The sequence below is a fragment of the Pyxicephalus adspersus genome, chromosome 6, assembly GCF_032062135.1.
Source record: "Pyxicephalus adspersus chromosome 6, UCB_Pads_2.0, whole genome shotgun sequence".
Lineage (NCBI taxonomy): Eukaryota > Metazoa > Chordata > Amphibia > Anura > Pyxicephalidae > Pyxicephalus > Pyxicephalus adspersus.
In genome coordinates, this window is record NC_092863.1 from 47,439,704 (window position 1) to 47,462,669 (window position 22,966).

Consider the following 22,966-nt stretch of genomic DNA (forward strand, 5'->3'; position numbering starts at 1 on the left):
TAGGAGTTTACATGTTTGTAGGTCATTTAAAAAACAATGTCATTTAAATGTCTGTGAATGTTTCCATTTATCCAGGGCATGGTATACATAGTAGTAATTAGTTACATTGAACGGGACCTGTAATGTTGAAGGCGTTCTGTAGCATGTCCAAGTCACATCTTTTACTGTAATACATGCCAGAATTTTATTTTCCTGTCGGCAACATTCTGAACAATATTAGGAACAAAGTACAAGTTCTACTAGATAAACTCTATAAAGACTTCTGGTAGTATATATCTACTTCATTTTCCTCACTATAGGTTATCTATACATTTCTTTGTTAATATTGTTTTATTTGTTTTTAACCCCCCCCCCCCCCAACCTTGGTCCAATCGACATGCAAATGCTGCTCCACTTACAAATCATTTGTAAATGATTGGCAGAAACCAATTGCTTTATTTTTTAATGTACATAATCTGATTCGGCATCAGGCTCCCACATTCTTAGTACAGAGCTGAGAAGGGGCACGGGGGAACAACAGAATGAGTCATTCAGGTGTGCTAAAATGGTAAAGCATGGTAAAAGGAATATAAAGAAGAACATTAGAGAAAATCTCATTTCTCTGGATGGGGTGGTAAAGAAACTTGTACATAAAAACTGCGATATGGAAAGATCATGTCAACTGCTAATCAAAACTGTATGGCATGTCTGTGTTTTTTTTAAGGACAAGACAGACAAAATAACAAATTCTATGGTGGGTAAATTGTTTTTAACATATATCATCTATGTGTTAGCATGTCTTCCTGGAGCTTTTAGCTATAAAATACATTTTCAAAGAATACATAGATGGTTTTGATATTTGCATGTGCATATAATAACTTTGAGGGATACATTTATTTTTAAAAATCATTAGTTCTTTCAATTATATGGATCCAGAGCATTCGTGATTTCACACAACTTTTAAAATGCTTTGTAAATTGTCAGAACAAGTTCAAGCCACTTTAAAACTCTACATTGCTTTTATTCAATCTGCACTGCTTTCATTCAGTTTGCACTGCAACGTAAGCCAGAACTAAGAACAGTGAAAGCATATGCTATACAGCTCTGTCATATTTAATGTCTTCAGTGCCAGGAGCCATCAACGATAGTGCACTCATATAATCACTGTAGGAGAGATCACAAACTGCTGCAAGTTGACATTATTTAAGTCCCAGAAAAATAACATTCTGTCAACTATTTGAAAGTCTCTTTCTCAATGTCTTTGGGGAGCTGACATACAAACATCTGACCCTCATGCATCAATTACAAAGTTTAATTGGTCTAAAAATACATTTTATTTGTAGAAATATTAAGTGTTTGCACAACAGATACTTTCAACTATACAGACATTAATGCATACCACCTTTAGCTGGTAAGATTTTTTTTTTGCCTACATTTTTTGTCATGCTGATTTTGCCATATTAATTTGTTGAAATTAATTTTGTGTGGATTGTTCTAAAAATCTTTTCATTGTCCTAAATATAGGTAAAACTGCAAGTATGTCCATGGTTGCCTTACATTTAACAACAGTTTTTCTAAAACAGATACTTTAGTAAGCCCTAACAGCTGTCATGGTTAACCTAAATAAACTGTGTATTTACCACCCAACATCAGCATATTACATTTAGGCAAACACAATTTCCATTACACATAATATCATATATTGGTATGGTACTTACATCATACTGAATACATTTTGTTTTGGGAAACTGCCCAATGCAGAAAAATGGCAATTTACTTGAAATATTATGAAACTGCAGTGTATAGAATTAAAGCAGACCCTTTTTATTGCAAATATAATCCCCTGACAGACCTTCACCCATAAAAATTCTGTAAACAAGTTAATTCTAGTTTTTGGAAGATGCAGGCAATGTCACTGATGCATTCTAGCTCCCAAAAGTTATAGTACGATTTCCAGTGACCAGGATGCATCACTGACAACAATCATACCTTTGTGCCAGATGACAATCATGAGTGATACATTGTAGGATCAGAGGCTCATTGCAGACAATAAGTAGATATCCAAGAGGTACTCTGTTCTAGGCTCAATTATGTTCTGTACTCAACAGACTCTTGGTATTGCTTCCAAAAGAACCAGATAATATGGAATTTTTCTTTAGTCCCATACAGTGTGTAGGTAAGATATTTAATTACCATGATCTCATTTACTTTTCTGAGCCAAAGGCTTAAAAGTAGGTGGATCCAGTCATATCCACACTAAGGGTACACAAGACCTGGCTAGACATTTGATTCTATCATTTAGAAAAAGTCTCTATTCTAAACTTTAAAAAGAAAAATAATGCTCCTGATTCATGCATTGCCTATTAGTTCTGATACCACTAGACAAGTCAGAGAAGCTTGCTGCTTGATGTATCTATTCCCCTACTGAACAAACTCTAGATATATGTCTTAGTGCTTACTCTTTTACAGACAAGAGAGAAGTCTAGTGTGCCTAGGCACCTGTGATATCTCTAGTAGGCAGCAGGAAGGCTGAAGTCATCAGCGATTAAGCGAAAAACCATATTGTTGTGACTATGACTTTTGCTTATGGCATTTTTTATTATTTTTGGGTTTTGGCTAGTAATTTAAAATGGGGTGTGGGAGGCTAATAAATAGAGATTGCAGTTTTTTTGGATGAGCTCTGCCAGCTGGTTAGGCAGTGTTCACTGCTAGGAAAATGAAGAATTATCTGCTTGATCTCATGTGAAGGTGCTTGGCAGATCATCAGCACTATGAAAGAAAGAAAGAGAGCTATGCGATCCAAACACCCATGTTAGGTATTTCCCAATGCTATGGACAGCAAAATTAAGGAGTAGCAAAGAAAAGACAGATTAGAGGTTGGGCATTTAAACTTTTGTGTCATGGGGCAAATAACGCCTAATGTCCAAACTAAGTACAGTTGTCTATAACTCACTATAACTTTTTACTTTTTTTCTTCTTGAAAATAAGAACATATTAGGCTTTTACCTGCTACATAGGGAGTGATTTATTGAAGCCCTCCAAGGCTGGAGACGATACACTTTTATCAGTGAAGCTGGGTGATCCAGCAAACCTGGATATCTTTATCGAATTAGGCCTATTCTCTGTATTTGGTACAGACAGGCACATTACCAAATAACATGTTTGTTATTACTGTAAATTTGTCTGAAAATCATATACCTATTTTTTATACAGTGCGATTTATGGCTCTTTTAGAGAGATTTTCCCCTAACTCTCTGTCCAGGGTTCTGCATAACCATTGGGGTCTTTACTTCACCAGAAATGTAATTACCTGGAGTAATCTGGTATTTATAGCACAATACAAAAAAACAATATTAACTTCCATCAAAATATATATTTCTACAGATCAAGTCCACATTATGTCACTCTGCTTAAATAAACTGCTTAGTATATTATAAAAAATACACCCCCTTGAACATACCTGGGGAAAAAGCATGGTAAAACTGCAAAATAGTAAAGTTAGGATCAACATACAGTAGCAGGGTATGGTATATTAGGTTTCAAACATCTGGATAAAAATTTATAATGGAAGGATCAGCTAATCCTTTAAGTATGACGGTATATCTCAACTATGAACATTTTTTTTAATAGCTTGTGGCATTTTAGAAACTTGGTAAATGTTAGCATTAAACTAGGCATTAGCCAAATAGATCATAACTGTATTATATATGTAAGCTCTTTATTTTACACTTGGTTGCCTAAATACCTCAAAGACACATTTGTTAGTAATTGCAGCATATGCTGCCCTAGCATAATATAACCCCACACCATGATCAAAACTGGTTGTCTGTATTCTTAAACTATGAGCTAGACAAAATACAGTGACAGGTAGCTCATTCATTGTGGGATCCCCAAACAGCTAAAATATTTCTATATTTAAAAGGGCTGAGCATTTAAAATATGTATTTTAATAATTTGGGGTTCATGTCCTGTCACAACAGTTTCTGAATGGAGTCTGTATTCTCTCCATGCTTCTGTGTTGTTCCAAACATAAGCAAATCCAATTGTGCCATCATTTGTCCAAGAATATGTTGCAGAATGTTTTTTAGAGATGTTAGACTGTAAGCTTAACTTTGGCAGGTACTGATGTTGTGTTCTACACACATTGCAAGGTGCAGTCACTTCTTCATTGTTCATAGAGCATGCTAGGGGGAGGATGTAGTATAGAAATAGGGCTGAGACCCCTAAAGAAAGACTTGTAGATATGTCTTCTGCATAAAGAAGCATGACAGCTTGAGGGACAGTGACATAACCAAGTACTTAAAACCATGTCTTTTCAGACTACTGATATTTATCATAAAAGGAACATAAATGATTTGTACAGATATTCCTTACTGCCTGTTACAAAATGCTAATTTAGGCAATATGGAAAAAAATAATTACCACTTTTTAAATGCGGTCAGGTCTATAAAAGATGATAAATAGATATGCAGACAGGACATATGTACCAAGCATAGGAGGGTCCACATGTATAATAAGAATATGTATTCACTGCTTCAGAGATTTGTCATTAACTATTTTTGCTAATAATTGGTTTATTTGGGTGTGCGAAGTATGGCTGCAGATTTTATCTCTGTTTCTCAGGAAATGTCTCTTGACACTAAGTAAGGAATTAAGAGATTAAAATTAATTATAATTATATGTAATTACCAGAGTAGCTATGATACCAGGTAATCATGCTTCCCAAGATTTATGATTTACAATTCTTCAGCAGTCTCCAACATTTTATAATTAGGCACCTGTATTGTTACGGCATAATGTGGGGTAAAGGATACAAAATAAAAAGCCATGTTAGCAATGATAGCTAAAATGGGCACACGTAAGATGATATTTGGAAAAAAAAAGAACAAAGTTTAAAAAAAGGTGACAAAGAATACAATTATTCTCCACTCTAACTCCACTTTAAAAAAAAATATATACATACATTAACACACAATGATACATTATATGGATAAAAAGTACAAAAATCCCAACATCAACTGTATTTCCCCCCAAACCTTTTACTGCTGTACTTTTTTTGCTTAAAATGCAAATTCCCCAAATGCACAGAAAACAGTGCTACCTATAGTAACAGTATTGAGGAAGAATAGGCTGACAGAATAATTTCAAGTACACCAAAAGTGGCTTCATACCATACTTTTTGTTTCCTTTTTTTTTATTACACTATCAATGTTGCACATCTTGAACAAATTGTTTATTTTAATTTTAGCGCTTATTCCTTCCTAAACAGAAAGAAAATACAACTTTATGACTTTAATAAAAATAAATGTGAAATGTACATACAATGGGTGACAAAATACTCAGGGTTGATAGCTTTCTTATTAGCTCTGTGATCAGGAAGTATTAAGATTTTTAACTAGGACCAAGGGTTAAGAGGGCTCACTGTTCGGACGTGGAGCAGTTATCCCCGTGGGAGCAGAAAGGGATTCCACAACATGTGGGATTTATCAAAGCATGGCCAAGAACTAGGCTCTGTTTTCCTGTTTAATTGATCTGGTGATAACATTTACGGAAAATGCAACAATTAAACCTGTAGTACAGTGTGGAAGTACAGATGAACAGATGTCACAATTCACAATATTTTCTGAAGGACTAAATTGACTGACATATGGTAATACACTGTAGTTTTGTATGGTGAACTATATCAACCCTCCTGTCTTAAGCAAAGAGTTTATCCTTGTCACCAGTCACAAGTGACTGCTACAGACAACTGTTGGAAGGCTATTTTCTCATGAATCTCAAAATTTTTTTTACAGGCAAAATCAGGACACAGTCTTGATCCATCCAAACTTATATATGCGTCATCATGGCAGATCAAATTTTTTAGGATCAAAACATAATTAAAATGTCATCCGTCCTTAGATCTGATTGAGGTCTTATACTCCTATAAAGAAATAAAAATAATTTCATGTCTACTTTCTGAAGTTAAATATGCTTGGATTTATGATATTCGTAGGGTCAGAGGCATTTTGATGGCATTAAGGGGACAATTTTAATGTTTTGGCTGTCAGTGTATGGTAAATTTATTTTGTACACACTTATAAAGCCATAAATAAGCCATAAATATGAATGGGGTTTAATAAAATAAAAAATATACTGGTCATGACCACACACCTAAATGTAATACACTTTCTAATGTACTGGTCAAGGTACAATGTTTACAGAATCAAAGGATTATTAAAAACATTACAGGTCAAATACCATTAAAAATGTTCACTGGTAGCCATAAAACAGTTTAAGATTGTTATAAGTATATTACTAGGAAAGCTGAATTTCATACTAATTCCAAAATGGCTTGTCAGCTCTTACATATGACCTGTGCAACTGTGTAATCTTGGGAATGTTTTCTAGGTTTTCCAGTGCTTTATCTGGGACGTTTGGTGTGGGTGTGCACATTTAGAGAAAAAAACAAAATGAATCACACCAACTTCCCATCAATTAACAAGATTTAACAGTCTATAAGGGTGGAGTTCAGGAAAAGAGGAGCAAAATGTATTCCAGGTTTAACTGCTTGGATACAGAGGGAATACAGCTCTGTGTGTAGCACTGAATATGGATACATGTGGAAAAGGTAAAAATATTGTTTAAAGCTGATCCCCAGGAAAAAATTAACCACTGTCACGTACATCCTTCTCACCCCCCTTTAACTGAGATGAAAAAAAAAAATAGGAGCGCTAAAACGCATTTTTACTCACCTAAGCCATAGTCACATAACACTCCAGCCCTGGGTCTTCTGCCTTTCTCTTTTTCCCTAAGTTCAAGAGCAGAGGTTCCTTTCTGCATGTCCACAACATTGACATGGACACTTCCTATTGCCTGTCAAGTGGAAGGCCCTCTTTGTGTCCAGGAGACACTCAACTTCATTATAAAGAGACCGTCGATAACCAGCATTCTGCAACGCTGGCTAGGTGGTTTCTTGCATCTGCTAGCAGCAATAATAAAGGGACCTAGATACTAGATTTAGATGATGATATCTTGCTTCAACACTCCTGGGATGGGTTAGAGGGTCACAAGGAGAAGCGGATTTATATATATATTTATCATTTTTGCTTTTAGAGGGTTTTTAGCAAACAAGGGCTCACCCCACGTTATAGTCAAAGATACCTACATACATCACAGGCTGAATACCATGTTAAGGTTACATCAGGACACATCCAATCAATGAAAGATTAATCAGCTTGGCTGGTAAATTTCAGCTGATTCCACACGTTTCTTAGTGGTTAGTGTAGTAAAAAAAAATGCAGTACAGCAGTTCATAGCACATAAAAATTTTGTAAGATACGGCAATGGTTGTATGATTGTTGAGGATCACTGGACAGGCACCCTGTTACCGCATGTCAAACAACAAAGCAACACCATTTAAACAAACGTTTAACTGATGATTTTAAACATATGTTGTTATTTCAGCTCTACACATTAACAGAAGTTATTTAGGTATAGAGAAAGCCAGGAAAGGTATAACTGGTAACCTTTCAAAATTCATTCCGCTTCCTATCCTATCTAAAAGTACCTGGCATGCAAGATGTTCTAAGCTCTTCATTGCTGCCACTCTGATATCACAGCTCATTAGCAATACCTACATATCAGCTGTGAAGGTAAAAAGCATAAAGTGTATTTTTATTCCCTTTCTACAAACTATGACATCATCCTTTCATCATCTCATGCACATTAGCTGAAATATCAAAAGAAGGTAAAATGGCTCATGATACAGGAAAAAACAGAGCAGGAAAAAAACTTAACACAAATCTAGTTTAGTCTTTATCTGCAGCTCAGATCATTCTAGTGTTGGGTAAGATAGATGTTTATAAAGATCAGATAATGAGCAGATATGTGTGTTAACAGTGAATATACTAAAGAGTAACAATATTATTTTTAATCTGAGACTGTTGAAGTAAAATGGCCATGTTGGATTAGGTGACAACCAAAAAATACAGGTAGAGGGAATGTTTTTTTTTTTTTTACTGGTACTACAGGTTTAATTGGAGTACTGAGCCAGGTTTATCCATTGTCTTACCTACAGCCCACATGACAGTGTCAAACGTATCCTTTCCTTCTTCAGTAGATTCCAAGTTTGTCCAGGTTACTTGCAGTTTTCCACTTTCCAGCTTCTCAACTCTTGATGGAATACATTTTCTTAGGAACTTAGTACCATAGGCCTCCATGAAATCAGTCACTAGCATAGCCATTTGCTGTAGGAAGAATAGAAAATCCAAGCTGACTACTAAAGATAATGCTATAAGTCAGTAACAAATTTTCAAACAGAACTTTACAGCAGAGCTTCACCTAATTCCGACAATGTATTTTACATACCTGATCAAATCCTCTAAGAGGTATACTCCTAACCATGGTGGTGGTGTCCAGGCCTATTCCAGTTAAGAATCCTGCACACTCAAGTGAGACATCTAAAGGATGATTGGTTATGGAAAATGATGCGTCATGTTACTACAATCTGTGCATGGATTGTGTACACATGGTTTATATCAAATATATATTTTCTTTGCAAAAAACTCTAACACGTAACAGTCTTCTACTTTCCAGCTTTGTCCATGCATGGCAAGCAACAGTTTAATGAAGTTGTCTCTAGAAACATAAAGTTACCTTACTTTAAGCTTCTGCCACTTTGTTCAGCCCCCCGGAGTGTATTAATGTCCCATGTAAGCAATGTTACCAGAGCTATACCTTACACAAGGATACCTATTAGCTGTGTGCATGCTGGTTAGCCCAGCACTGTCACATGCATAGGGTAAGGGCTCCCACAACTGGAAGGAGCTGCTGGGGACCTAAGGAAAGGAAAGTGTATACTGAAAGGGAGTAGGGGGTTTAAATCAAACCTGTGTCACTGATAGGACAAATCACATTTTTTACAGTTTTATTTCTGAACTATTCACTTGAGACTGGCATAGTTTTTTCACTCTTTACTATAATTGCCAGGTTTACAAACTACTGCCTGGTTTGACATTACTTATATAGTAGTCATCTTTGTCAGATTAGTCTCCATCTCTTTGTCGACCCCATGGTTGATGGCACACTGAGATTACTTTGCTAAAAATAAGTGTCAGTTTCAGACCCTTACCTGAAACATTCTGTTTTTACTTGGTGGAAAACATCTCACAATTTGTTTATATAAATCATTTATTATTTTTTCTTTTTGCTGCCACATTACATGGCTTTTTTCTTGGCTCTTCTCAAAGATATTTTACCGTTATTGCCAGCTAAAGCATAGCAATACCTAAACGTGAAAATGAATGCAAAAGGTTTTGTAAATACACTTTTGCATACATAACACAACAGCAACATAATACGCATGAAGAAGGGTATACTAAACTGTACAATGAACACAGAATAAAACACATTAAATAAGAAATAAACAGTATTGAAAATGTTGCACATATTATGCTTTAGTGAAACCCCATCTTTTTAACTAATAATAACTAAAGCACATAGAAAGTAAGAGATTCAGGTTTTTTCCAACATTCCAAAAAACAGCGGTCATAATTTGCACCAGTTTTTAGCACCTAAAGATTGAATAAACAGTGCAAAACATAATCAGGTAACTACAAACTCAGCTTGGATTAACAGACAATACACTGCCTGTACTCTGAGTGAAAAACAATGTTGCAGTAGCATTTATAGCAACAGAATTGCTGTTAAAATATTCCACTGCATGGGAAAAACAATTCAAAATTCTATTGCTAACGGCTACATAGATCTTTATTTCTTACCTTTAACACTGCTATGATAAGACTAGAAACCAATCTTTAGGAATCACATACATGTTGATCGTTTAAAGAAGCTGGATCATAGATTTCATGCAGTAAAGAAAAAGGGAATGAATTTTTTTTTTATGGGTTTATAACTAATGGAAATCACATTAAAGGCATTTAGATGAAAAAGTTCCAGCTACTGCATTTAAACATTCTAATTTATACCCAATGACAAGATTAGCATGTTAGAAATTTTAAAAGAAAACAGCATGGAGTATTTCAGATGCGAGAATAAGCAGGTCCGATGTAAAAGGATACAGCTGGCTCCAACTACCAATCTGTCAAGAGAGTAAACAAAAAAAAGTACTTTACTGTGTGCCGTCACATAAATACCACACCTCAATAATATCCTAATTATTGTATGATTACAAGATTAGAGATGTAATCTGTCCTTCTCTGAAAGTAAAGGGTAAACAGAACGCCCTCCAAGCTCGTAAAGTCAAATGTGAAAGAGAGGAGACTCACATGGAATAAGAATGCTGCAGTAACATTCAAGCATCTGATCTAATGCAAAGAAGAATTTGGCGTTACAGTTTAAAATACAAAGCAAATTCTTTTCTGTACAGAATGGCTGTTTACAATGCTTCCATGAAAGCATTGTGAAAATATATAAACAACTTTACTTTTATTCTGCATTATACATTTTAAAAACAGCATATAACTATAAAATATAAAAATAAAAAGGAAAAAGGTTACCAGCAAAGAGAAAACAAAACAACAAACGCTTCTGCCACCATTGCTTATCAAAGTTACTTGATACCAGTCCCATTATATTCATATGTACAGGAACTTCTATGTGACTGCCACATAGCCACAGGAATCTTAATGACTTGTTTGACAAAAGTGGTCCACTGGACTTTGGTATTATTATAATTATTAATAAGGATTTATATAGCACCAACATACTATGCAGCGCTGTACATTAACTAGGAACTTGTGCTATACTGTCAATGTTAATAGCAAGGGGGAATATTTTTTTTTATCAGCAGTAAAAACCTGACCAAGGTTCTTATTTTTTTTTTTTACTACTTTATCCACAACCAAAAATAGTTTTAGTTTGAGCTCTTCTTCAGGACATGCACTGTGCCCTGGTTGTCAGTCCTACAAAAAAAAACAAAAAAAGTCAAAATGCTCATATTGCCTCATTTTTAAATAATCAGTGATATATTTATCACCCTGCTGTTTACATTGCAGAGTAGATTGAGTTACAGTATATAAGTCATGTCATGTCAAGGAGGTGTGGTAATTGATAGCTTCCTGTAACATTGACAAAAATGTGCTTGGAGGATCCCTATGTAAATACTATAAACGGGGGGCTTTTCTTTTAAACTGGAAATCCCGTTCAGTGCGTTACATCTTTGCATAATTGTTTTAGCCATGATTGCTGCATGTTCCAAACAAAGATAAGGCTTTACAATTTACAAGAGAGGCATGAAGTGTTTGTTTGCTGCCTATCATTTTAATTACTGCTCTCACATTAATGGGCACTTGCAAAAAACATACAACACATTTCACTCTAACCAACATGTTTGCACAACCATAAACCATCCCCTCCCTTCTGCTGCAAGTCTTTGTTTAAATACTGTGAAAAGCTTTCAAACATCCCTCATTTCTGGGGTGTTTAGTTAGGTATCAGCCATCAGAGACATGAAATGTGGGTGGCCTCATCATAGGTGATCTCTGCACCTATGGGAGGTTTCAAGATAATGCGCAAAAACCTGATTTTAACGTCACTTGTAATCCCTCTAGCTACTAATAATATAATTCCCTTTTAAGAAAACAAGCATTATACTTTAGCGAACAAGGCTGGAGAAGCTGCTGGGGCCAAAGTTGGATGGCAGATTCCGTGAGCTACAGGTGACAGGAATGTGCCTGGGGTAATTGTCTGGAATACAACAAGTGAAGCTCAGGCTTACAACTGCCCAAGCATTGTACAGCTGGGTTTATCTGATATCCCAGCAGGGTTCAGGTGATCAGACCTGGATTTACATAACTTAGTAGGAGCTCAACCGTCAAAGGCTTGTTGCAGTCACCTGAAAGTGAACTAGGGGAAAGTTAGTTATTGGAAAACGGGACTAATAACAGGGTGAACATGAAAACAGTTTATTATTGATTTATTCTCTATATAAATTATATTTGTATTGTAGATAAATCTGTACAAAATTATTTGTACAGCTATGTTATATATAGAGCAAGTAAAATAGTTACAAATAGTACTTATGAATATTATATCTATATATATCAATAGTAGTAATCTTCATAAAAAATGCCTATGAATCCACAGAGGGGAAAAAAGTAACATTTTCTTGCTGATTGTAGATTCAAAATGTAATATTGTTAACATAAAGTTTTGAAAATCTAACTCATAACAATACATTGATCTTCAAACATTGAATGTAGGCAAGCAAACAGCAAACCACAGACTGTAGGCACATATGTGAGCACCGTTTTACCTACCATAACAACCAACCATACCCCCAACATGCTGCTTACCATGTGTCCATTTGTCCATGTGTAAACTAACAGCCCATGTGAGGATCTCAATTGGCCCCTGTGCTGCCTTTCATAATGCCATTTAAAAGCCATTTCTGGCACCTCCATTAGGTGCACTTTAATGTATTTCATTTTGTATTGTAACAAATACCTAAACTAACTGTAGCTTTTTATATGTGCATGGTTCAGGTAAAGGGGACAAGATTGATGCAGATTATTCCTAATTTGAGAACATGGCATGTAAGACTTATAGTTCTTCCTAATAAAAACATTCTTATTACAAAGCAGAAATTCTGATTTGTGACCCTCTTGGACATCTGACCAGCCAGATTGTGTGATTTAGAATAGCTATGAAAGACTCAGAAAAGTCTTTTTTTTCTGTGCAATATAAGGGGGGGGGGCACAAATTTGTGGCAGGCCCTGTGACTTATGGTTCTAACTCTGGCACTGATTAAAGAAATAACATAATCACAATCACATGAAAATGTCTGCTGCATATCATATCTGAAATCTAAAAACACCCAACAAATAATAGCCAGTTACAAGTCTCAACAAAATATATTTAATGACTTTTAAAGAAGATTCCGGGTCTGTTTTTGTAACAGCCTTCTAGCTGCTCAAACAATTAAAAGCAGAGATGGTATAAAGGGATTTGCCAAAAAATTAAACCATAATTCTGCTCAGTTCTGCTGTCACAGAAGAATGTGTACACTATATATTCTATACTTTCACAATGTTAGAAGAAAATATTCATTAAGCTATCTGAGTAACTGTAATCTGTCATATATTCTGTGAACAGCACCAAAGTCAGCTGTGAAGAATTTTTCTTTTTTTTGTGATATTGTTGAAAAGTGGGTATTTTTTTGTACAGAATGTGAAAGCAGAGAAGTGCACTCTCCGATACATGGGTCCAGAACACACACATGTATCTATTTCTCAGATCAATGCGTCAAGTTTCAAACTCCATTTGGGCAGCTCTCTTCCAGCTGTTGAAATAGAGGCTGATAATGTACAGAAATGCTACAGTAGACCCTCAAGGCTTATTTTGACTAAGGCTCTGGAATGCAACATGTAAACATTAGACTCCTCTATTACACTGTTACGACTTGCATTAACAGTAACTGGACAAAAGCAGCATTTTTGCAGATATGTATTAGAAGGATACAGGTTTTTTTAAGCAGCTTCCTCACATTAATCATGCCAGGAGAATTTCTGAGGACGCTGACACATTGTAAACATGTAAAAACCCTAAGTGGAGCTTGTAGGACAAATGTCGCATTTTAAAACTTGAGGAACAGCCACAGGCTCCTGTCCTACGGTAAACAGTCTAGCACTGAGATGCCACAGGTACAGAATAGATTGATTACATGGAAACTTGGTAATGAAGGTAAAGCCTCAACAAGAGGCCAACAGGAAAATTAACCTTTCTTTAAAAAACTTGCACATTGTGCCTAACACTGAACGCTGAAAAAATGGAGAAAACAGAAAAGCTTAATGTAAAAATAGGTATATGATAAAGAATGCCATATTGTAAAAAAATGTAAATGTCTTTACTAGTAGAATTTTAAGGAATAAGGATAAAGAAAACTGCATGTATTTAAGGCACATACAGATACTAAAAACCACTGATCATATGTAAATGCAAGGTTCATGTACACTTTTAGATGTTGCAGACAATCCTGATTGACTGATCTAATAGACACACAGATGTGTGACCAGACTGGATTTTCTTTTTTTTTTAAATATTGTTACCCTATGACTATGTATTTTTCAGTGTCTTGAGCTGCAAAGCTGTTTTCAAAATCCACCAATTTACTCTCATTTTAACCAAAACATTACAAGCTGCATGTTACAGTTGTGTTTAGTCTGCATGGGAATAATAAAACTACAGTATACTGCATACAAACGTATTTACATGCATGTTTCAAATTTTATTATTCAACACCTACCTATGGCAATGATTTAGAAACATATCAAAATGAATTTGAATGCAATTTTGGTGGTTTTACAGAATGGAAGCAGGAATGCCTCATCAACATTTCAAATCCAACATGCTTTATGCTTTAAAATGCTTTACCTTTTGTGTTACAGCACTAGGAATCTGCTATGGATAGCTAGTGGTGCCATACTAATGTGAGTCTGGTTGGGCATTGGTGCAAAATCTATTCTAAACCTAAATGTTTCAGATTTTTGAGCTAGGAGACACATGCATTTTGTGCTACACAGTTTAACACCCTCACCACACCACTAAGAGTTGCCACTACAAACAGGATTGCGAAGAGTCATAAAAGGATTCCACAATATTTTAGCCAGCATGGGAGCAATGCTATAGAAGCAGGTAAGTTGTTTTTAGCAATCTTCTTGCTGTCTATTTGCTGTTAGCAATTGCTAGTCTGCTATGGGCCTCAGTTGCAGAGTATGGGTTTTTAGCTTGAGCTCATTTTAGTCACATGCCAAGATAACTTTTATGAAATTTCAAGATGCTCCAAAAAAATTGTTCAATATTTTAGATTTTCCCAACTACCTGTAAAAAAAACATAAAGATGACCTTGTGTGTATTCATATTTATTAAAAGACAAACACGCACAATGTGAGCTCTGTACACTAAACAAGAACAATTTTCTAATGTATGTGTAATATGCATGTGTTTAGGTGAAGTATAAAGTACTGTCATGAAGTGACACTTTTGCACATGATCATTGAATGTAAGGCCATGTCACTCCTTTTGAATGTTGGTTTCAGTACATACCAATAAACTAACTCATACTGCCATCTACTGGCAATATAATACTATGGCAACTGATAAAAAAAGGATTTCTATCACTGACAAAAAATAAACATTACAAATGGAATGTATGAACTACAAGGAGAAAGCCTGGGATGTAAGTATAATAATAACAGTTCTAAGAACATGCTTGCAAGCAGTGTAAATATTCTGACACATTTTTGCTAGATAATGACCTTATTTACTTACTAAATAAGAGGGAATCCATTTATCAAGCATGAAAACGGATAGAGCTGATTTGAAACCAACACACATCTTATAGTATTATTTGATCTGCTAGACCCAGACTGGCTCACTCTGTCTTTTTAAACCCCTAAATGGGAAAATGTTCAGTAATGTGCTTAAATTAGTGTAACAAGATACCTTTGTATCATTACTAAAAGTTGGGGATATATGTTTGGAGTTGGAGTATTGTTTCTGTCTAAGAAGGCCCAATTTTTACTTGTGTCAATATTGAAAGAATAAATATAACCTCTTAGTGCACACACCTGTTTAGGAGCCCATGCAGGGTTTTAAAACTAAATCTGGCCAAAAACACTAATGGAGTGGTAGATTAGAACCCAGTGAATAAGGCAGCAACAAATCTGATTTTCACTTTTAGTAGTTATGTTTCAGACACACATTATTATTATTAGGCACAAAAGTGGTGTCAAACAGTGTGACAATACAAGTTTGGTATTTGCAGATATATAATATGTTACTATCCACAATGTAAACCATAAGCTTTTTTAGCTCTTCTAAGCACATCAGAAAACCCTTACAGACAGTGAATGCACAAAAAAAATGCACTACATTGTTTCATATTGCAATTCTGGTATTGTGCATCTTAAAATTTACTTTGATCCACAATTAAATTTGCACGATGATAAAAAACACAAAATTAATATTGCTTACTGACAGAGGCAGCATAATATAATAGATCATACTTTTCCTATTACATTAAAAGCACCATCAGAAGCCTTTGAAGTTTCTATGCAAATTTCAACTTTACCATTAAGTTACTATTGTATGGGAACTCCCAACCCAACTGCTATATACCAATGCTCAAACCTACAACAAGTCAATCAAGTACTAAGCATTGCGAACGTGTGAAAAGGGTGCCTATTTTACCCATACCAGAAACTTAGGACTTTTTTGATGGGGCTTAGAAATGAAAAAAAATAGAAAAGGTATGTTCTCTCCGCCATCTGGGACAACACAGGATTTCACTTGGCAAATTACATACGTTTTCCCTGGAGATTCTTTCAGCCAAAACAGATCATCGCTTGTGATACAATGTTCTATTGCCCCGGGAACCTGTCAGTTGCACAAAGATGCATAGGGTTAAGAGATTAAAAGATCACTTAGATCAAAACTGAAAACCATAAATATAATAAATTAGCTGGGACAGAGATGTTCATAGCCATTTCACAAGTTATGTTCTGGTTTCTTGTTTAAGTTTGCTACCAATGCAGAATAGATGTAAATTTTATGAAGAGATGTTTTATTAAAACTTACTTTTGTATTGTCAATTTATGGCTCATATACATCCAAGTTCAGAAGAGCAGTGCTGCATTATATGGTAAATACATACTGGAAGTGGACATTTTCATGGTTGAGAATAAGGACACATAAATACCTGACTGCAATGTGATGCAAGGCACATGTTTTCCTGTTGAGGTGTATTGTGGGAAGCAGCACTAGGCACGCCAATAAACCAAGCCAGTGTGTTTTAACCCGCCTTAATGCATCAATACAAACAAACCTGGGTTTTGTTGCATTTTTGGCATCACAATGCAACACAAATCCTGCATTGTGATGCACTACAAATCAGGTGCATTCTGAACATTATTTAGAGGCATTCAAAATCATACTAATTGCATTACACATTGCTGTGATGTGTGATACTGTAACATGGATAGTGTGAATGAGCCCAAGTACATTCTTCTGAATACCTGTATGCAACAGTGTGGGTGTGCTTTACATACACCGCATTGCTAGGCAATCTCCTAGTTTTTTGCCATCTATTCAGATTGTTCACCATTTTCTTCATAGGTACTATGAGAAAAATGTTAATACAACTATATATAACACCAGTATTTTGAGTGTTTTTGGGGGTTTCATTACATAACATAATAAAATATTGCATGCTTTAGATATAACTTGAAAAAATAAAACAAATGCATAATCATCTGTGTAAAGAATTATACAGATTTTCTGATGCTTGAGCACACAATACCCAATCCAAATAAATATTGAAAAATAGTGTCTATATCATAATCAAGGGGGATTCAGGGGATATTTAAATTAATTTTGCAGCAGTTGCAGTGGTAAATGGAGTTTCTGGAGCTTGCATACTAGAATGGATGAATGATTTTTCTTACACTTGTAGGATATTTTGGCCTCCCTCCTGTAGCCAGAACAATGTTGTTTGCAGTCACTATTGTCTGTCAGAAAAACAGAAAGAAAGGTGTTAAGAACCCTGCTGACATATATTGTCAAAAGATTCCAGCGATAACAATGTTTACAGTGCTGAAAAATTGTGTAGTCATCACACAGGGCAAATAATATCTATTAACATACCTTACATAAAGTGATATCCACTCACTGAACAGCCTATTAGATGAGACAAAGCTCATTCCTGAACCATACCATCAAAGCATTCATAGGCTCTCACTCCTTAAGGCAAACTTGTGGTTATTTTATTCTTGGTTAACTAAAAGCCATTCATAGGTGTTTGCACATAGCTAATGTGTCCAAGGTATGAAAAAAATTACTAGGACTCTGGAAATCTGAGGGGCGTTGTCATATAAAGAGAAGGGATCTCAAGATGAGAAAGTGAAAATCTTACACAGCAACACAGTTTTCATTTTTTTTAGGTATTCTGGAACACAACTGAGAATGAGTGCAAGCACCCAAAAGTGACGTTGTTATGCCCAGCACCTGATTCTTCTCAATTCCAGTGGCATCTTGTATGTCAAGTTAAAAACTTTTTTTTATAGTTTTGGATACAGAAGTGAATTGACTTCATGTCTTGTTTACTTTACTATCCTGGGCTCTAGGGAATCCAGGGAATTTACATTCATGTCCTGTCCTGGTGAGAACTAAAAGTGGCAGAAATCTGCAATAAGTGGGGTTAGGCTGCCAGCAGCCCAGATTGGCTAATAAAACTGACCATGGGGAGCGTGCAGGGGAGAGCAGAATAAGCTAAGTGGAAAATAAGTACCCAGAACTAGTACCCTACTCAAAGTGGTATGAGGTGTTAATAGACAGGCTGGACTGTTATTGTGAATATTAGTGGAATGAAGCAGGTGTCCTTCTGCCTTAGGACAAAAGAGAGAACAAGTAAAGTTTAGGAGCCTTTTGGTTTTCAAATAACTCCTCCATTAAGGACAGTGGGGCTGTTAAATACTTCTGACCACCTGCAGCATGGACTATCTAATCACAAACAAAAACAACCACATATAATGCAATTTTCTGATGAGGGCTAAAGTGAATTGGGAATTATTTCAAACCAGAAACGCTAGTATATAGTTTTCCCTGTAGGTCTGACCTTTAATTCGTTGGTAACTTTCTAACCAATTTCCAACCATTTTAATTCAAATGTCAGCATACTTCTCATACTCCATCTATAAATAGACAAAACAGGACTGACGCCTACAGAAATATCCTAGGAACATTTGTAATTTTTTACTGTTAGCAGCCAGAATTACACTGGCCAAGGCCTAAGAATCATCCTCTATCTCCCTCTCCTTGTTGACGATAATAAAACTAAACTGGATAATGGTCAATGACAAGCTCACATGCACTCTCAAGGACACTCCTCATGCTTAAACTTGCCTGGAATCCATGGATAGAACACTGCTTCAGTACTGTTCCCCCCCTGATGTAGACTTCCTCTTCTTCTCCTCCATATTACCATTTCCCCCTTTAACACCCCTTCCCCGGTTCATTCTGTGTTGTACCCATAAACCTGTATTTTGCAATATGCAGACACATGGTTTATATTGCATGTACTGTTATATAAAGTTTGCTGGTCTGTCAATCTGTATTTGAGTTGTTCTTGTTGAACCCGTGATTTTTTTCCCCTACTTGAATAAAAATCTATTGAAAGAGAGATTTAACTGTCCAAAGGCTACGAAGGATGGTGAATATGCACTTCATATGCTAATTGTTCAGTTATTAAATTCCTTGAAAAAGCTGATGGGCTCCAAAAACCCTGCATTTATCAAAAAATAGTATTATTTACCATTTATTTATTTATTTTTACATACAAGCGATGAGCCTGAGCCTGAAGCCTTACTTCAAGCTTGGACAGTACATATATCATGGGATCTCTATATAGTAGTTGTTGGTTAATAGTGACAATCTGATGACCTAAGATACATTAAGGTGCGTACACACTTCCAATTTTTATCGTTCCAATCGAACGACGAACGATCGATTGGGCAAAAAATCATTCGTAAAAAAGTAACCAACGACGCCGACGAACGAGGAAAGTCGCTGGAAACGAACGACCGGACCGGCGGATCGGATTGGACGACGATCGTTGAACATCGTTCGTGTGTACGGTCGTTCGTTGATCGTCCATGTTCAGAGCATGCGTAATGAACGAACGTTCGTTCACTTTCCTGTCGTGCACATAGTTCCTCTATCTCTTAAACGATCGTATCTATTGTGTGTACAATATCTACGAACGATCGTGTCGTTATCTCTATGTGCAGGATCGGTGCTATACGATCGTTCGTAGATATCGTGCAGGATCGTTCGTCGTTCGTTTTCCAACGATAATAATTGGAAGTGTGTACGTAGCTTTACACATAAAACCACAAAAAACATTGCTATCTCTTAAGATAACAAACCTCTTTTCCAGTGCTAGTTAATCCACGTACTGTATGCTCATCAACAAAGCTGGCCTTCAGGTTAAAATACTTAACCTTCCTGTTATAAACAGAAGATAGTAGAGCATCACAAACAACAATGAAATGTACAGTCAGGATCTAACATGCTAATCTGATATTAGTAGGGGCTGGGGAGAACACTAGGAATAATTCTGCACCACCCAGCACTTTTCAGTAACCCCCCCTGGCTGTTTTTGGGTGGTTACAGAAAATGTGATGCAATACAGGGGCAGTGGACATTAGGGCATAATACAAAGATGATGGAAAAGTGGAACATACAAAGAGGGTGAACATATGAAAGTTGAAACAAAGTATAGGGCGCAGTAGAAAGCTGACAGAATTATAGGGGTTACTGGATTCCTATGGAAACAACTAGAAGCTCTAAATGTGTCATATGTTGCACCACACACTTTTTGAACACCCACCTACAGCTTCTACCCAATCATCTTACAAAAAATTCTGGGAACTAGGAAGAGGTATCAGGCAATTACTTTAAAACTCACTGACATCTCTATCCGGACAAGCCAGAATTATCTCATCTCCATGTTTCCAAAATGTCTAAACAGTGGTATTGGAGCTCACTGTCCTGTCACATTCTGAACGACACCAAGGCCTGTATCCCAGCTATGTGGAAACTATCTACCTCCCCGTCCCTCCAACAATGGTTTAACAAAGTAAAAGACATAAGGTGAATGGAAGACCTAATAGCTTACCTAGATCACCGAATGAAAAGTTTTGGATGTACCTGGTTCTATTAAGACCAATTTTGTTTCTTAGCAGAATACCTGGCGTTGACAATGGAGACCAATACACAGCCCCTTAGCCCCAGTTCACACACTGGCCCTGATTTATTAAAGCTCTTCAAGGATGGAGAGGATACACTTTCATATGTGAAGCTGAATGATCCAGCAAACCTGAAATGGATATATTGAAAACAAATTTGCTTGAAAATAAATCCATTCCTGGTTTGCTGGATCACCCAGCTTCACTGATAAAAGTGTATCCTCTCCAGCCTTGGAGAGCTTTAATAAATCAGGCACAGTGAGTCCTGCTGCCCTACAAAAGTACCCAACGCAAGTGTCCACTGGAACTAGAGGGAAACCCCATCTGCACACTCCCAACCTGTCAAGATATTGTTTATTCTGCATTCAACAATGCTTTTTCTTTGTACTAAATAAAGTACTACAGACCATGTGTTTGGTTAATATGTTGTTAGTTAATTGAATGTTATACTTTTTTTGTAACCTGTTGTGGTTTTACTTGATGCACTTTAATGCATTGCATTTTAAATGTCTGTTCTTGATATGTTGGTTGTTAATTAAAATAATTTTTTAAAATTTCTGGGGAGAATACTGATTTTGAATCCACTAGCCCTTCCATTAGAATTCCAATAACTGTGTTTATTTATTTTAAACGATTTGTATTGAAAGGCCAATAGCAAAAACAGATGCATAAAGCTATTGAATACAAGCAACAAAATAGAAAACATTAGGATCATTATACATATTTGTTTGCAAAATCGTAATAGTCTTAAATATCTAAATAGTAACACTGGTTATGAAAATGTGTCCGTGGACAAGTAAAAGATCTGTCCTCTATTAAATGTAGAGGGTTTGGTGGGTTAAAAGATCCAGGAATGTTATCCAGCCAACATTCGAGAATTATAATGTAAAGAAGAGAAGGTTAAGTAGTGAAAGTAAAAGAGAAAATGGGGAAAAGGGTTAGATACTTAAACACAATCAAAAGATAGTTTGCAGCAAGGGAGAAGACTTTAAACAAATAACTGGGTTTATGATAAATAAATACACAATGGCCCCATGGTAATCAGCACCCCTATTTTTAAAAAATAGGATTTGCAGTTTTAAAATTACATACTTGTCTTGAAGTTGTACTCTGTGTCCCCAATTTAATGATTTCACATAATTCTGAACAGCATGTGCCATTGTTGACCTGAATTAAGGCAAGAATAAATAATTTTAAAACACTCTCACAGACATGGGCAAATTAAAAGAGATGTTTAGTGCATTTACATATTATTTTTACTGTTATCAAAATAAAAAAAAAATATTTTTATGACTTTTATGTAAAGTTTTAGTCAATATGTTCACATACTTTGCGATACTAGCATTGAAAGCATTGATTTAGTCCTTATAGTGACATTTTAGAGGTGAGAAGAAATAAGTTGAAAACTGTCCAACTATTAGGATGTTAGATTGTGCTGTGATAATTAGATGTAAACAGAAGAATATACTGAAAAGCAGCAACATAGTGAATCTGCTGCTTTTTTAAATGGGTCACTTGGTGTCTTTATACATAACTAGCTGATAACCCGGTGTTGCCTGGGTATTTATTTTTTCAATCTTATATTATACAGGAAAAGGAATCAAATAAAGCTATAGGGATTTTTTTTTGTCTACGGTGTTGTTTATTTTTTTTGCCTTTAATTACACTCTGCCTTGTTTCTGGAAGGTATTATTACAGGCCAGAAATTTGTAAAAGAGTCCAAAAAAAAGTATGTAAAAATATAAGCAAAAGGCACACTGTCACTGAGCAATACTTTCACATACATACATGCAAATATACCTCTGACATATACCACAGAGCTGTACAAAGAACAGCGGAGCACTCACATGAGTCTGAGTCTTATGTCTAGCAAGTTTGGTTGAAATGTGTTGATGTGTTTCCTAGTGATGACATACACACATCCAAATATAGCTCTTACATATAGCACAGCACTCTACAAATAAGACTGGTGCACTCACATGAGTCTCAGTCATATGTATGGCAATTTTGGTTGAGTATGTATGGCAATCAAGGTCTCCATGCGTTTTCCAGTGATGGTGAAACATACACGCACACACAATTTTATATATAAAGATTTAGACAGGCTATGATGTAATGAAATACTTTACACACATGGGGGAGCCATATAACACGATTTGAAATAGCATGTGTCCTAGGGCATCAGCTCCAAAACTTATTTCTGTGTTCTGAACTTCCCTTCAACTTTAAGTATAGGGTTACCA

General features: G+C 35.8%; 1 protein-coding gene across 2 annotated transcripts in view; it reads right to left on the reverse strand.

Annotated features, from left to right (window-relative positions):
* Positions 1-22,966, reverse strand: part of TXNRD2 (thioredoxin reductase 2) — a 51,350-nt gene that overhangs the window by 21,402 nt on the left and 6,982 nt on the right. For both annotated transcript variants that reach the window (XM_072415675.1, XM_072415676.1), the window contains exons 5-11: positions 21,816-21,890; positions 19,902-19,980; positions 17,424-17,486; positions 16,286-16,356; positions 10,041-10,060; positions 8,329-8,420; positions 8,033-8,207 (exon numbers count right to left, since the gene is read on the reverse strand). In XM_072415675.1, coding sequence (XP_072271776.1) covers positions 8,033-8,207; positions 8,329-8,420; positions 10,041-10,060; positions 16,286-16,356; positions 17,424-17,486; positions 19,902-19,980; positions 21,816-21,890 — 575 coding nt within the window. The remainder of the gene's footprint in view (positions 1-8,032; positions 8,208-8,328; positions 8,421-10,040; positions 10,061-16,285; positions 16,357-17,423; positions 17,487-19,901; positions 19,981-21,815; positions 21,891-22,966) is intronic.